We start from the raw sequence: 12,898 nt of genomic DNA on the forward strand, positions 1-12,898 counted from the left end.
ACCCTCTTGCTCCCCCATGCCCCAAAACCACCACTGCTCTGAAGTTTGTTTATCCTTCCCTTCATGTTTTAGGTTACAGTTTTATCAAATGCCTTTGTATGTTTGAACAATACATTGTTTAGTTTCTTCTGTTGTTGAACTTCATAAAAATGATATGTAGCCTTCTCAGACTTGGTCTTCATTCAACATTGTTCTGAAGATTGGTCATGTTGTTGTGTGTATCATTCATTGTCACTGCTGTATAATGTCCTATTGTTTGAAAACACTACAGTTTATTGATCTCTTCTCTTGTCAATGATCATTAGTGTTGTTTCCAATTATTTTTTGCTATTTTGGACGGTGCTGCTAAGTACATTCTTTTGTCTCTGGATACATATGTGAAGAGTTTGGGGGAGTTCTTACCTAAGAGCGAATTGCTGAATGCTAAAATGGGTAAATATTAAACTTACAAAATAATGCCAAGTTGCGTTTCAAATTGGTTGCACCAATTTCCATTCTAATCCTCAGTGTGTAAGAGATCCCCTTCATCTGCAAACTCTTCAATATTTGTTATTATTAGACATAATTATTTTTACCAATTGAGTGGGTAGAAACAATATCTCCTTTGTGGTCTTGATTTGCATTTCTCTGACTCTTGAAAGTTGCGCATTGTTTCATATGCTCATTGGCCATTACATTTCTTTGTGAAATGCCTGTTCTTATGTTTCACTCAGTTGTCAATTGATTTATTTCTTTTCATTATTATTTTTTATTGCTTTGTAGAAGTTTTAAGATATTCTTCATAAGAAAACTTTATTTGTTCTGTCTGGCAAATACAGTCTCTTAGATGTAGTTTGTCTTTTCACTCCTTTTAAGTATAATCTTCAATAAACAAAAAATGAGTTTTTTCCCACCTCAAATGTGACACATTCATTCAACAAATAGCGGACTTTCACCTTGTGCTCCAGCTGCCAGGGACATCACTGTGAACACAACAATCAAGACCCTCCTTTTGTGGAGCTGACTTTTGGGTGGGCTCATTCTTGCCCCCACCATCCATTGATTTATGGGAACTTTCAAAGCTATTTCAGTTTTGTCCCTATAAAATGGGGTCTGTGATTCTCACCCCGACCTTCCTGACAGACTCTAAGCAGGCAAACTGGTGGCCCTTTCTGATTTGATAGAGGTGGTGGTGACAAGGGGTCGGAGGGACTCACACACATTGTCTCATGTGCTGCCATAGGCTTTGGCTTTAAGTGGGGTCCTCAATTCAAGGGACCCACAGGCCCTGCATTCTAGCTCACCCAAGAAAATAATGAGCTGTGTGACAATGAGCTCCTGTTCTCTGCACTGTTCCACGGGCAGTGTTCAAAGAAACAAATAATCTTAGATAAATTCAACCTAATACTCTGAATACCATTTCAGTGTTTGTCTGCTGAAAATTCTCTAATTGAAAAAGAAAAGTCTCATTTAACATCTTGATTGTAGCACATCCACAAACGAAACGTTGGATCTCTCTGGGCTTGGATGTCTCCCCTGTCGTATATACCCAGATGTGCACTTGAATGAGGGAAAACAATGACAAAGTCTGGGGCGGGCAGACTGGGAGTCTTAGATTTTATCTTTTGTTTGTAAATGATCAGAAAGCTATTCTGTAGGGGAAATGTCTTCTTAGCTTAGCCATCTAAATATCTTCTCTTGAGAATAAAAGGTACTGCTCCTGGAGTAGCTTGGGGTGTCAGGGAATTTTCCACGTTCAACTTAATTCACCGGTAGTCCAGAGGTGATTAGGAATGACTGGCTTTCTCGTACGCGAGAACCGCACAGGACTACAGCTACTACTAACAGTCACCATGGACTGAGCACTCACCTCTGTTCGCAAGCATTCACTCTTTTTACCTTCACAACATCCATAGAGGCGGCTGTCATGATCTTCCCCTTACAAAGGAGGAGGTGAAGCAAACGAGGTCAGGGCTGTGCAGTGTGTCATCTTAAGGCAGGAAGGACCCCCGCTCCCACCTTCGGTCCAGTGGGGGAAGCCACTTTACACTCCCCTGATGGTCCACCGCGGTTGCACTCAGCCTGCGTGAACTTTGAAGACAGGGAGCTTTGGCACGTGTAGGAGTCCTTTGGGAGGGCAAGTGATGGCATGGCTGGAGGATGCTGCCTGTGGACCACTCTGTCTCTGAGGACAGGAAAGGGCCCTGAATCCTGACCCCCCACTCTACTCTTCTTCACTCTCCAAAAGGATGTATCAATGACTTTTCCCCCCTCCTTTCATCTAGGCACTGAAAGAACTCTGGGCCTGGCAAGCTGGCCCCAGAGGAGGAGGGAATGACGGCCTGGAGGAAAAGGTTCAGATGACACTATCAGTTTGGCGTTGGGCCTGATTCCCTGTAACAGTTTCTGAAGCGCTAATTGCCTGAGCCTTCTCCCTGTGCACTCCCAGCCTGATCAGTCTGATGCACCCGCCGGGCCCGGAGGGCGGGGCTCTGCGGGCTCAGCACGTGCCACCTGCCGCGCTGGGGCAGCCAAGCCTGGGGCAGGAGCTCGGCCCCCGGGCCTGCGCAGGAGCCGCACAGGCCGCGTAAGGGCCTGATCCGGACCGCAGCCGTCTCGATGTTCCATCATTCTCAGGCGCTGTCACCCAGAGGCTCTCAAACAAGCTGTGTCATTTCAAGGGCTTAGCACTAAGCAGATTTACCGCAAGGCCATAATCACGAAGAAGAAAATGAAAATATCTGTGATTAAAGGTGCCGAGAAACTCTCCACTTTCGTTCTTCTTTTTATTAGTCTTTTAGGTATTGTCGTCTTCCACTGTGAATAAAATTTCCTGTAGCAACCGGCAGCCAGGAGGCCTGGGTCTCCAGTTAGAACTGGTTTGCCTTAAAGGATGGAACATTTTGACTCTGTCAATTTTACTGCTTTTGGCACGGAGCGCTGGTTCTCTCTGCAATGTAAACTCGAAGTCGTGGCTCCAGAAAGATTCTCTGACAGCGGAGCGGTCCCTGCCGCTGGTACGCAGGGGCCGGAGCTCACCCGGACTTTCCCTTTCGGTTTACTAGTGCCGTCAACTAAGGCTTGTGAAGTTCTGTCGGCTTGTGATGCTGCTCCAGATGTTAGCTTCACCTTCCATTCGGGAAAAGATGCCAGAGCTTTTCTTTTGGGATATTCTTATTTGTAAACTATTTGCTAAAGATAATAACACAGGAATTTGCCAACGAGCGATGCTTAAGGAATGGTTGATAGAATGGTTTAGTTAATTGAGGGTTCTGGAAAAGAAGTTTGGCATAATCATTCAAACCAATTTTCAAAGTATTAGAGTTCCAGACATAGCAAAATTGGGCCAAAACCCATGCAACCATTCCATGAGGAAATCAGGACACATTTGAGGAGCCTGTTGTCAAAACAGCTCCTCATGCACATGAGTGGAGCTGTGGAGCCAGCGGACGCAGTGAGGTGAGTGATCACTGAGAACTTAGTGATGACCAGTAAGAAATAACTATTTGATGAGGGAGAAATTTTGGGAAGCTTGGAGAAGGGTGATCAGTCATTTTAGATTTTATAATGGCCAAGAACAGGATGTGGTATGCAAGCCACTCCAGGAAGTGGGCTGGGAGTCAGGGCCCGGCCGACAGCTGGAGGAGCAGGGTCATCCAGGGCCCAGAGACCGTGCTGCAGAGCTCCGCTGTGCTGCTGCCTGGACGCCTCCCCACAGGGCTGGGGGCTTCGGGGAGGGATGTCGGCTGCTGAAACCAGCCAGCCGTAGGGGCAGGAAATCAGGCGAATCATTGCAGAGGAAAGAACACCAGGCACAGCCTAAGGCAGGCTCACCAGCTCCAGTGTCCACAGAGCCCGGGCAGGTAACGAGGAGAACGCAGGAGGCAGTCAGACAGTAAGATGACTGGAAGACATGGGGGCAAACGGGGAGCTCAAACTCAAAGTTCTTTAAATAACACATCGGCCAAATCCCAGCTTGTGTTTAAGCTAGGACCAGACTCAGCCTGTGGGCCCCAGTTCACAACTCCTAGTCTCCAGGGGGCCCAAGAATTAGGAAAAGAAAGTCTACAGACTCAAGACAAAGATACAGACCCTAAGACCAGACGTTCTAAAGGTGAAGTAGAAAGAAAATATTTGCAATATAACCACAAATGAACCTAAGAGGGAAAAAGGGAGAAGACAGCTAAAGAATCCAAGTGGTTATAGAAGTAACCCATCTATGAGTTCATGTTTTCAGAGGCTGTACAAAAATGTGGAAGTGGGGGGACTTGACCAAAAAGGAATGTAACAGAAAGAGTGGCATAAACCTACATAAGTCAGAGGAAGGGCAAAGTTTCAGACGGAACTGAGACCTGCGAAGATGCTAAAGGCAAGAAAAGGCGTTTGGAGCAATAAGAAGAACAAAGGAGGGACAGATCCTTTGCTTGTGGCTTGCAGGAATAACAAAAGATGGAGAAAGCAGAGAGAAATAGAAGCAACAATTTCCGTGCTCCTTTTATCTTTATATTTAGAATTTCTTCATACTTAGTGCTGCTCTAGTCAAGGTCAGATATCCTCCATATGGACAGGACATCTCTCCTTTTTCTGGGGGCACCAGAGCTGGGGTGTAATGCCCCCTGCACCCCACTCCCCAACCCCACCGCCAATGCTCTAACCAAACACCTGGGCACCATCTGAGAGAGAGAGTGAAGCAGCTGACTCGGCACATGGATCAGGCAAAGTCCTCAGAGCCTCTTCCCCAGCCTCATTGAGCTTGGGCCCCTCACGGTCACTCCCTTGTTCAGTGGATCACACGTGTGAGGCCTGAACTCGCCGGTCCCCTGACCTGCTGGAGAACCACGTGCACACGGTACGGCACAGCGGCTCTCAACCTGGCTGCTCACCAGAACGGCTGGGGAGCTTGTGAAAACACCAAGGCTGGCCTGCCACCCTACACGTGGAGGCAGATCCTCTGGGTCCATTTTTTTATTCTAAGATATAGTCAGGGTTGAAAACACTGAGGGACGCAAGCTAGATATTAGTCAGAAAGAGTGCTTGGGTCCATATTTGCCATTTATGTGCATAGGAAAGTCATTTGGTGTCTCTCTGTTACTTTCCCCATCTGTAAAGTGCAGATCAGGCCCTGACCTTGCCTAGTGGAACAGGTTCCGGTGAGGTCGGCTGAGGGAGCATATTGAAAGTAACTTGTGAACTGGATAATGCTATGCGTATAATTATTACACCACACCTTAGGACCTAGAGAGAGCGAGACACAGGTTCAGAGGAAACCAACGTGGCCAAATGGTCACCATAGTGAAGGAGGACATCACTGAACATACACAGCCTCATCTAGGCTCCCTTCTCCCGAGGGGAGATGTAAAATATTCTATAGTTTACATTTATAAAATGTAAAATATTATACATTTTTGCACAGCTAGTCGAAATATAAAAGGTTTGTTAAGGCAACATTTTCAGGGAGAAAATAAAACCAAGAACATTTAGATCTCCTCCATGGAAAAATGTTTAAACCTGTTCTATTGTGTCTAGATAGTGACCGTTTCTAGGATGAGTACAGAATGTTAACTCCGCCGTGTTCCGCTAAGTACAACAAAGCGTGTTCAGGTTTGGAGAGACACTTAACTTAGGATTTTATGATTGTCGTCACTTTGTATCTCAAGATGAAGAACACCTTAAGCTTGACAGGTTCTAATATTTCATGTTTCTTTCTGTTCTCTGTGGACTTGGGTAAAGTTTAACAGTTAAAATGAAGATATGAGAATTCTTATTTTAGCAGTAGCAAGGAGGACTAGAAAACCTCTAAAGGTGAATGCCAGGATCTTGGCCTCCAAATATCATTCTCCACTAAAAGGAACCAGGGCTTCTGGGAGAAATAGTTGATTCCAGGTATAGAGCAGGGAAGCGCACCATGAACCTGGAACATCTTACTGTGACAGACAGTAAGGAAGTGCTCAAAGAATGGTGGAGATATGTCAGAATGACCTGGGGGCCAACCTGCAAGGGCTCCCACTGGCCAAATCTGGGACATTTTGAGCATCAAAATATATAATGATATTCACAGATTATAACTCAGTGAGTAAAATAAGAGTGTGTGAGTCCACACTCATATAAGTAAGTAATCTAGGGAGGAAAAAAAGCTCTTCCTCACAATAGGGTGCCAACTCATAAATGTAGAGTGAATGGTGGGGCTAGAAAAATCAGGATTTGACACCTATGACAGTAATAATTGATTCAAGCAAGAATCATCAATGAATGCTTAAAGTGGTAAGTAAAAGTTTCATGAGGCAGGGGATATTTTCATAATCTAGAAATACCTCCTCACAAATGACCTATTGATTACAAAGGGAAAAGGAATAACTTTACAGTGGAAAAACCTGACGGACACCACATTAACCGAGGCATCGATGTGAACACACCCTACATCCAATCCAACAGAAAATCCGATCGGATCTACCTTCATAACACATCCAGACACACCACCATCATCTCCCACCAAGAGGGTGTAATTCCCCTCCTCAAGGTTGTCCCTGCTTCCCCCGGTCCACCTAGAGTCTACAGGCAGCACAGCAGCCAGAAGGATCCTGTTAAAATGTGAGTCAGATGATGTCACTTCTTGGAGCAAAACCTTCTCAAGCCCTCATCTCACTGGAAACCAAAGCCCAAGTCCCTGCAATGGCCACAGGCCCTCAGGGTCCGGTCCCTGTGTCTCCAGCCTCCTAAGACTGTCACCCCTGCTTACTCTACATCCACTCTCTGCTGTCCCTTGAGTGAATCAGGCCTGCTCCCATCTCAGGGTCTTGGCACCTGCTGTGCATTCTGCCTGCCAGTCTTCGCCCAGATGTCTGTTGAGCTGCTCCCTCTGCTTCAAGTCTCTGCTCAGACGTCACCGCTTCAATGCACCTTCCCCAGAAACTGCTTAAAAAGGCAACCGCCCTGCTCCCCCATCCTGGCAATCCCACAGTCTTCCCAGCCTCATCTCCCCCTGTGGATCTGCTGACACTTTCTAACACACCGTGTGACTAGTTATGAACTTTTGTTAATTACCTGTCGCCCACACTAGCATTTGAACTGGGAGAAATAGATCCCCAGAACCTAGAAGACGGTGGACACAAGGCGTATTTGTTGAATGTTGAGTGAATATATACTGATTATGTGCCCACTATATATCGCCAGAACTGTACTAGGCATGGCATGGGATACCAAGAAAAAACCCCAAACTAAACTAAATGAGAAACCTTTGCCATGGTCCCCAGCTCTCCAGAACCTACAGTTGAGTTGGAGAAGTCAAGTGGACCCAGACAAGCAGGAGCCACCACTAAGTTCTTGGTACCTTCTGCACATGCGCCGCTGTTCCAGGAAGGGTGCTCCTAGCGGCCGGCCTTCCAGAGAAGGTGAGGAGGCTGGTTTGGGTAGGCAGTGGGGAGAGTCGGAGAGGCACACCCCCAGGCACAAGAAGATGGTGCTGAGACGCTTCTTCCAGAAGCAGAGGGGAGGGAGGCCAGGGGGACGCGGGAGCCAGAGGCAGAGCGCGGGTCAGGCGAGGCTGTGCAGGTGTTCGTGGCTCTGGGGCCCTTCTCGGTTCCACCCCGCTCAGCTTCTCCTGCCTGCCGGCGGCTGGGCTCGCTGTCTCAGTGTGCATCCCCCCGGGAGCCCACTGTGACGAAGACTCGAGGCTCGTGACGTGTCCTGGCAGTAATCTTAGCAGGAAATGGAACAGGGAAGGGAGGCAAGCTGATCCTCGTGCGCCCGTGACCCGGGATGCCGCTGCGGGCTGGGCTAATCCTACCGGGGTCCGCGGGAAACGGTGTGGAACAAGCCTCCGGGGAGCCTCCCCCACTCCCACGCCGCGTTTGCGGGGGTGCTGGGGTGTGCAGCCCTCCCGAGCAGAGCCCAGGAGGCAGCCGCGGACAGAGAGGCGCAGGGGCCCAGCAGGAACCGCAGGCGTGAACAGCAGCCGCGGGCGCTCAGAGGCCTTTGGTGCGCACACGAGCTTATGCGTTTCAGGGAAGTAGAAAGGTGAACAGTAGAAACCACAAGGATGATTTTTTTTTAAAAAATCGAGAGGAGTAAGAATTGCTTTTGCACCAGCCATGGCTTGCCCAGTTTAGAACTCCTGTGAACCCAGTCCCTAAACTGTCTAAAGACACAGGGGGAGCTGGCGCTTTGAGTCAAGCAGACTGAGGGGGAAGCTGCTGATCACCGTCGTCGTCGTTTAGTGACATTCTTCCTGCTATTGAGTCTGTAAATCAGCGTCAGTATCATCAAGCCTTTAAACAGCATTGTCCTGCACGGGACCGGATGCGGCGTGAAGACCATACCCCAGCTCGTTCCCAGAGGCAAGTGGCCCTCGGAATTCAGTATTCACACTCAATTCCATAGTTTCCAGGTAAAAATGGAAAGCAAAGCCCACCGGTGTCCTGGCCGACAGTACGTTTTTGAGAAGATGCGAACACGATCACAAGGCCTCGGGCAGCTTTAGGCCGGAAGGGCCATCCCCGTGACCTCTGGCTTCCCTTGGAACTATTTTCAGCGCAGAGGAAAGGAGGGGGACCGGCAGGACGCTCTCTTTCGCCGTGCAGGGCAGCGGGCTGGGCGAGAGCTCGGAGAGGAGAAGGAGCACCGGGTTTGTGGAAAGGAGAGCTCCTCTCCGCCGGGAGGGACCCGGGTCCTGGGAAGCCCCGCAGCCCCGCCTGCCGAGCGGGAAACATCCTTGAACTCCGGCCGGCCGTCTGTCAAAGCCATTTCGATCAGAGGCGGCCCCACCTTCCACCTGCTGGTAACCCGAGAGCAGCGAGGCACGGCTTGTTCTGGCGGATTTTTCTTGACTCCTGGACCTGCCAGGAATGCGCCTGCGGCGGCAGCCGGCCAGGCCGAGACGTGGGAGGCTGAGGCATTTCAGCAGCTGCTCGGGGGCGGCAGCGCTTGGGAACGGTCTCCGGCAATGACCGTGGAGTTTACCACCCCCCCCCCGCCCCCCAACCTTTCAAGAAAGTGGTGTAAGGGGGCCTTTATCGCCCTGTTCGGGGAGTCAGTGAATGAGTCAATAATTAGGACCATTGAGTTAACCTGGGAGGAGGGAAGAGCAACTCTTCTGTCTTTCTCTTCGGGGACGCCCGCGAGGCCCCGCCCGGGGATTCACTGCCGTCCGGTCGGCGGGGCCGAGCGCCCACCGCGGCCGGAAAGAAGCCCTGCTCCTCCCCCGGCTCCGGCGCGGCGCGGGGCGGGGAGCCGAGGGGAGCGGAGGGGAGGGCGCAGGGAGGGCGCAGCGACGCCGCGCGGGCGCCAGGCCGGGTCCGCCGGCCTCTCCCCCTCCAGGCGGCCGCCCCGAGGCCGCGCGGCCCGGGCTGGGCTCTCCTCGACCTGCCGCCTCCCGGCCTTGTTGTCACCACTGCTCAGACCCTTCCTGCCCTTCCCGGCGCCTTCGCGCTCCTGGTCAGACACGCGTCCTCTCCCGGCCCCGCGGAAGAGCAGGGAGGCACAGCGAGGCTGAGCTGGTTGGAGGCGCACCGCTGGCAAGTGGAGGAGCGAGAGTCAAACCCAGGGCTCTTCCCCTCTCCCTCCAGTGTCCTCTCGCAGCCTTCCACAGGAGCCACCATGTACATACAGGCCCCAGACTGTACAATGGAAATAGGAAAGGGACGGGCGTTCCTCCTCGCTCACCCCGCATCGCTTGTCTTACCCAAGGAGGATTCTAACGCAAGAAGTGGTTCCCAGGCGGGAAAGATGATGATGAGGAACAGATAATGGCCACATTCACTGAGCACTCACATAGTCACAAAGCTAAGCGATTTATAAGCACCTTTTTCAAGTTAATCCTTTAAATAACCCTGTGATTTCAGTAAGATAATCATCCCTGTTTACAGATAAAAAAGCTGAGATTTGGTTAAACACCATGCCCTAGGTCCCAAAGCCGGTAGTGGGCAACCTGAGGACGCAAACCCACTAGGGAGCTCCTGACCTGCCCTTTGGCCTTGAGCGTCTGTCTCACCACCCAGCGGCGCCTGTCCTCGAACTGAGACCTGCCAGCTGCGCAGCCCGGGGCCGGATGTCCTGCTGTGAGAGAGTTACCTTGGGAAGTACCAACAGTGCTTCTCTCACTTTTCCATAGTAACTCATTTAGTCCTTGACAGGTCAGTGGACTGTGGACTATTTGGGCCCCATTTTACAGGTGGACAGGCTGAGGCACAGAGTGAGGTCACTGGCCCAAGGTACAAGCCACAGGACGAGCTGGGGCCCACAGCTGGTGATCAAACCGCTCCACTCATCGCTCTCCCGCAGACATGGCGGTGACAGGCTTCCCTTCACCCTCTCGGTCAAAGGGGGGAAGTAGGTCCCGTTCAATAGATACTCTGCTCAGAAACAAGGTTCCATTTGGGCTGATTTTTTTTTTTTTTTTTTTTTTTAAGGCAGAGGGTTCACTCTGGCAGCAACTTGGAAGAGCTTCTGCTTGATCCGGCCTCAGAAGCCACTGAGAAGCTTCTGCTTTCGGGACTGGGCAAGAGGGCGGTGTAGACATACGCTTTGCTACCGGTGCTGCTGGCGGCGGGATCGCTCAGGGTGTCTGTTCCCAGCACAGCCTGTGCTGTGCCATAGGAGGATGGGAAGCCTCCAGCTTTGGTAATGACATCCTGCTGAGACAGGGAGTCTCCCGATGCCAACAGAAAACGCCGCGAGAAGCTGCCAGGGTGGGGATTTTCAGAAGGCATCAAAGCTCGTCCTTCTCCAGCATCTCATTTTACTGTGACTCGATTTTAAAGGGTCAAGTTTACAATGCATATTTTCCTCTGTCACAATCCAAACCTTTTCCTCTTCAGCTGTGAGCTCTAGCAAAAGGAAGGCGTCCACTGGGCCGGCCTCGTGGCCGAGTGGGTAAAGTTCCACACTCTCCAGTTCGGTGGCCCAGGTTCTCAGGCCTGGATCCCGGGTGCAGACCTACTCCACTCATCAGCTATGCTGTGGAGGCATCCCACATACAAAAAAAATGGAAGAAGATTGGCACCAATGTTATCTCAGGGGTAATCTTCCTCAAGTGGAAAAAAAAAAAAACAAAGAGGAAAATTGGCAAGGGTGTTAGCTCACGGAAAATCTTCCTCACCAAAAAAAAAAAAAAAAAAAAAAAAGGGAGTCCTGTCCCATTACAGACCTGTGAGGTCCCAGGACCTGAACCTGAACAGCGACTCATGCACTTCATGGGACACACGGAGTGTTTTCCCACATGTACCACAGACAGATGCGCACAAAGAATCCAGGAACTCCGTTTCCTCAGAGCCAACGCTGTCTTCCTAGGGTATCTTCCTGCCTTCCTCAGTAATGACTGGGAGCTGTTTCCTCTCCTGGGAGAAGGAGAAAAACCTACATTGTTGAATGCCTTTAATGGGCCATGTCCCATGTGAGATGCTTTCAAAGGATTGTCACGCTTATTCCTCGGAGAATTGTCTCACTCTCTTCACAGAAGTCTTTTGCCTTGGGAGTTATTTCTATTGTTCAGACTCAGAGAGGTTAAGCAACTTATTCAAGGTCAGACAGCTAAAGGATGAAACCAGGATTCAAACTCAGGTCTTTTTGACCACATGCCTACCACCTCTGTGGGCCTTCTCAAACCTCTAGCCCAGAAAATAATTTTGCCCCACTCTTCTCCTCCACATGCCATGCACAAGGTAGGTACTTAATTAAAGCTTGTTGAGGGAATGGATAAGTGAATGAGCGATATCTTTTTTAGTTAACACTCACTGCCGAAAGCTTCTCCATGAATCCCCGTATCAGGCCATTCACCCATTCTCCAATTCTTCAGGCGTCTCCCAAATACTTCCCTGTGCTCTACAGCAATTGCTTTCGTGTAGGGTTCCAACGGACTTAGACTTCATTTTATTTTTTTCACCCCCTTGCCTGTCGCTCAGTTGAATCTCTTTGGTTAACCTGCTTTGCTCTCACTTATCCAAGTCAACACTGACAGGATTGCAGACCTGGTGGAGCGCCAAATCTGCAGGTCCAGAAATAGACTATGAAATAAGCAAGGGTGTAAGACAGTTATACTCATGATGCTATTAATGCCCAATGAATGGAATTCTTAACACACACCACTGTTGGTCAGCCGTCATGTTGCATCATTCACGTGCTTTAGAGTTACAGAAACTTTAAGCATAACTTGTCCATCGTTTAAGATATGCCGAATTTGTATAAACTCATTGTCTGAAGCTCCAGCAAGCCCCAACATCCATCTCCTACTGTTACGTATGCCGTACTTACTCTTTCATTTGGAGTGATTGATGAAAATGGTGCAGTGTTTCGTCTGCTCAAAGTTCCATAGTTTTCCACCCCCAAGTGTTCTCTAAGGCCAATATTTTCAAAACTCAAGTTTCTGCAGAACCTTGTCCTTTCCTTTTAAATAAAGGGAAGAAATTCTTTCGGCTCATGGCCCTGTGTAGCTAGGAATCAGTAACATTTCCTTGTGAGAAGATGGAAATGAGGGATAGTTAACTGAAGGTCCTATGACAGCCCAGCAATAAATGCCTTGGAAGCTCGTGGGTTGTTGAGGCTTAAAGAAAAGATAAAAACGAAAGAGAAAAGTTTGCCTGATGCAGGTTTTCTAGGAGTGTCTATTTCTGCATGTTAATTAACTAGTGGAATAGCACTGGGTCAATCCGATCATTATCCACTCATTAGGGGGTAAGTGCAGTTTCCAAATGGCGTTCTAGACCTGAGGTGTTCCCTCCCTCATGGGAAACGCACTGCTTCTTCACCTTGGTAAGCTTCTTGTGAAAAAAGGCAATGATTTTCACAGGAATCAAAAAAAACATTCACCATCAACATCAATAATTAACTTCTATTCCTCGCTCTCATCTCCTGAGAAGGGTGCATTTAAGGGAAAATTGCCAAAAGACAATGAAGAAATCCAGGTAGTGGAGACATCACAGGGTTCCAG

General features: G+C 49.4%; 1 protein-coding gene across 10 annotated transcripts in view; it reads right to left on the bottom strand.

Moving 5' to 3' along the window:
- Window positions 1-8,514, bottom strand: part of LOC138921422 (uncharacterized) — a 78,109-nt gene extending 69,595 nt beyond the window's left edge. For all 10 annotated transcript variants that reach the window (XR_011433979.1, XR_011433980.1, XR_011433981.1 and 7 more), the window contains exon 1: window positions 7,307-8,514. Coding sequence is in view for 2 of the 10 variants with exons in the window: in XM_070255229.1 (XP_070111330.1) it covers window positions 7,307-8,068 (762 nt within the window). In the remaining 8 variants the exon portion in view is untranslated. The remainder of the gene's footprint in view (window positions 1-7,306) is intronic.
- Between the last annotated feature and the right edge of the window lie 4,384 nt (window positions 8,515-12,898).

This window comes from Equus caballus, chromosome 29, assembly GCF_041296265.1.
Source record: "Equus caballus isolate H_3958 breed thoroughbred chromosome 29, TB-T2T, whole genome shotgun sequence".
Lineage (NCBI taxonomy): Eukaryota > Metazoa > Chordata > Mammalia > Perissodactyla > Equidae > Equus > Equus caballus.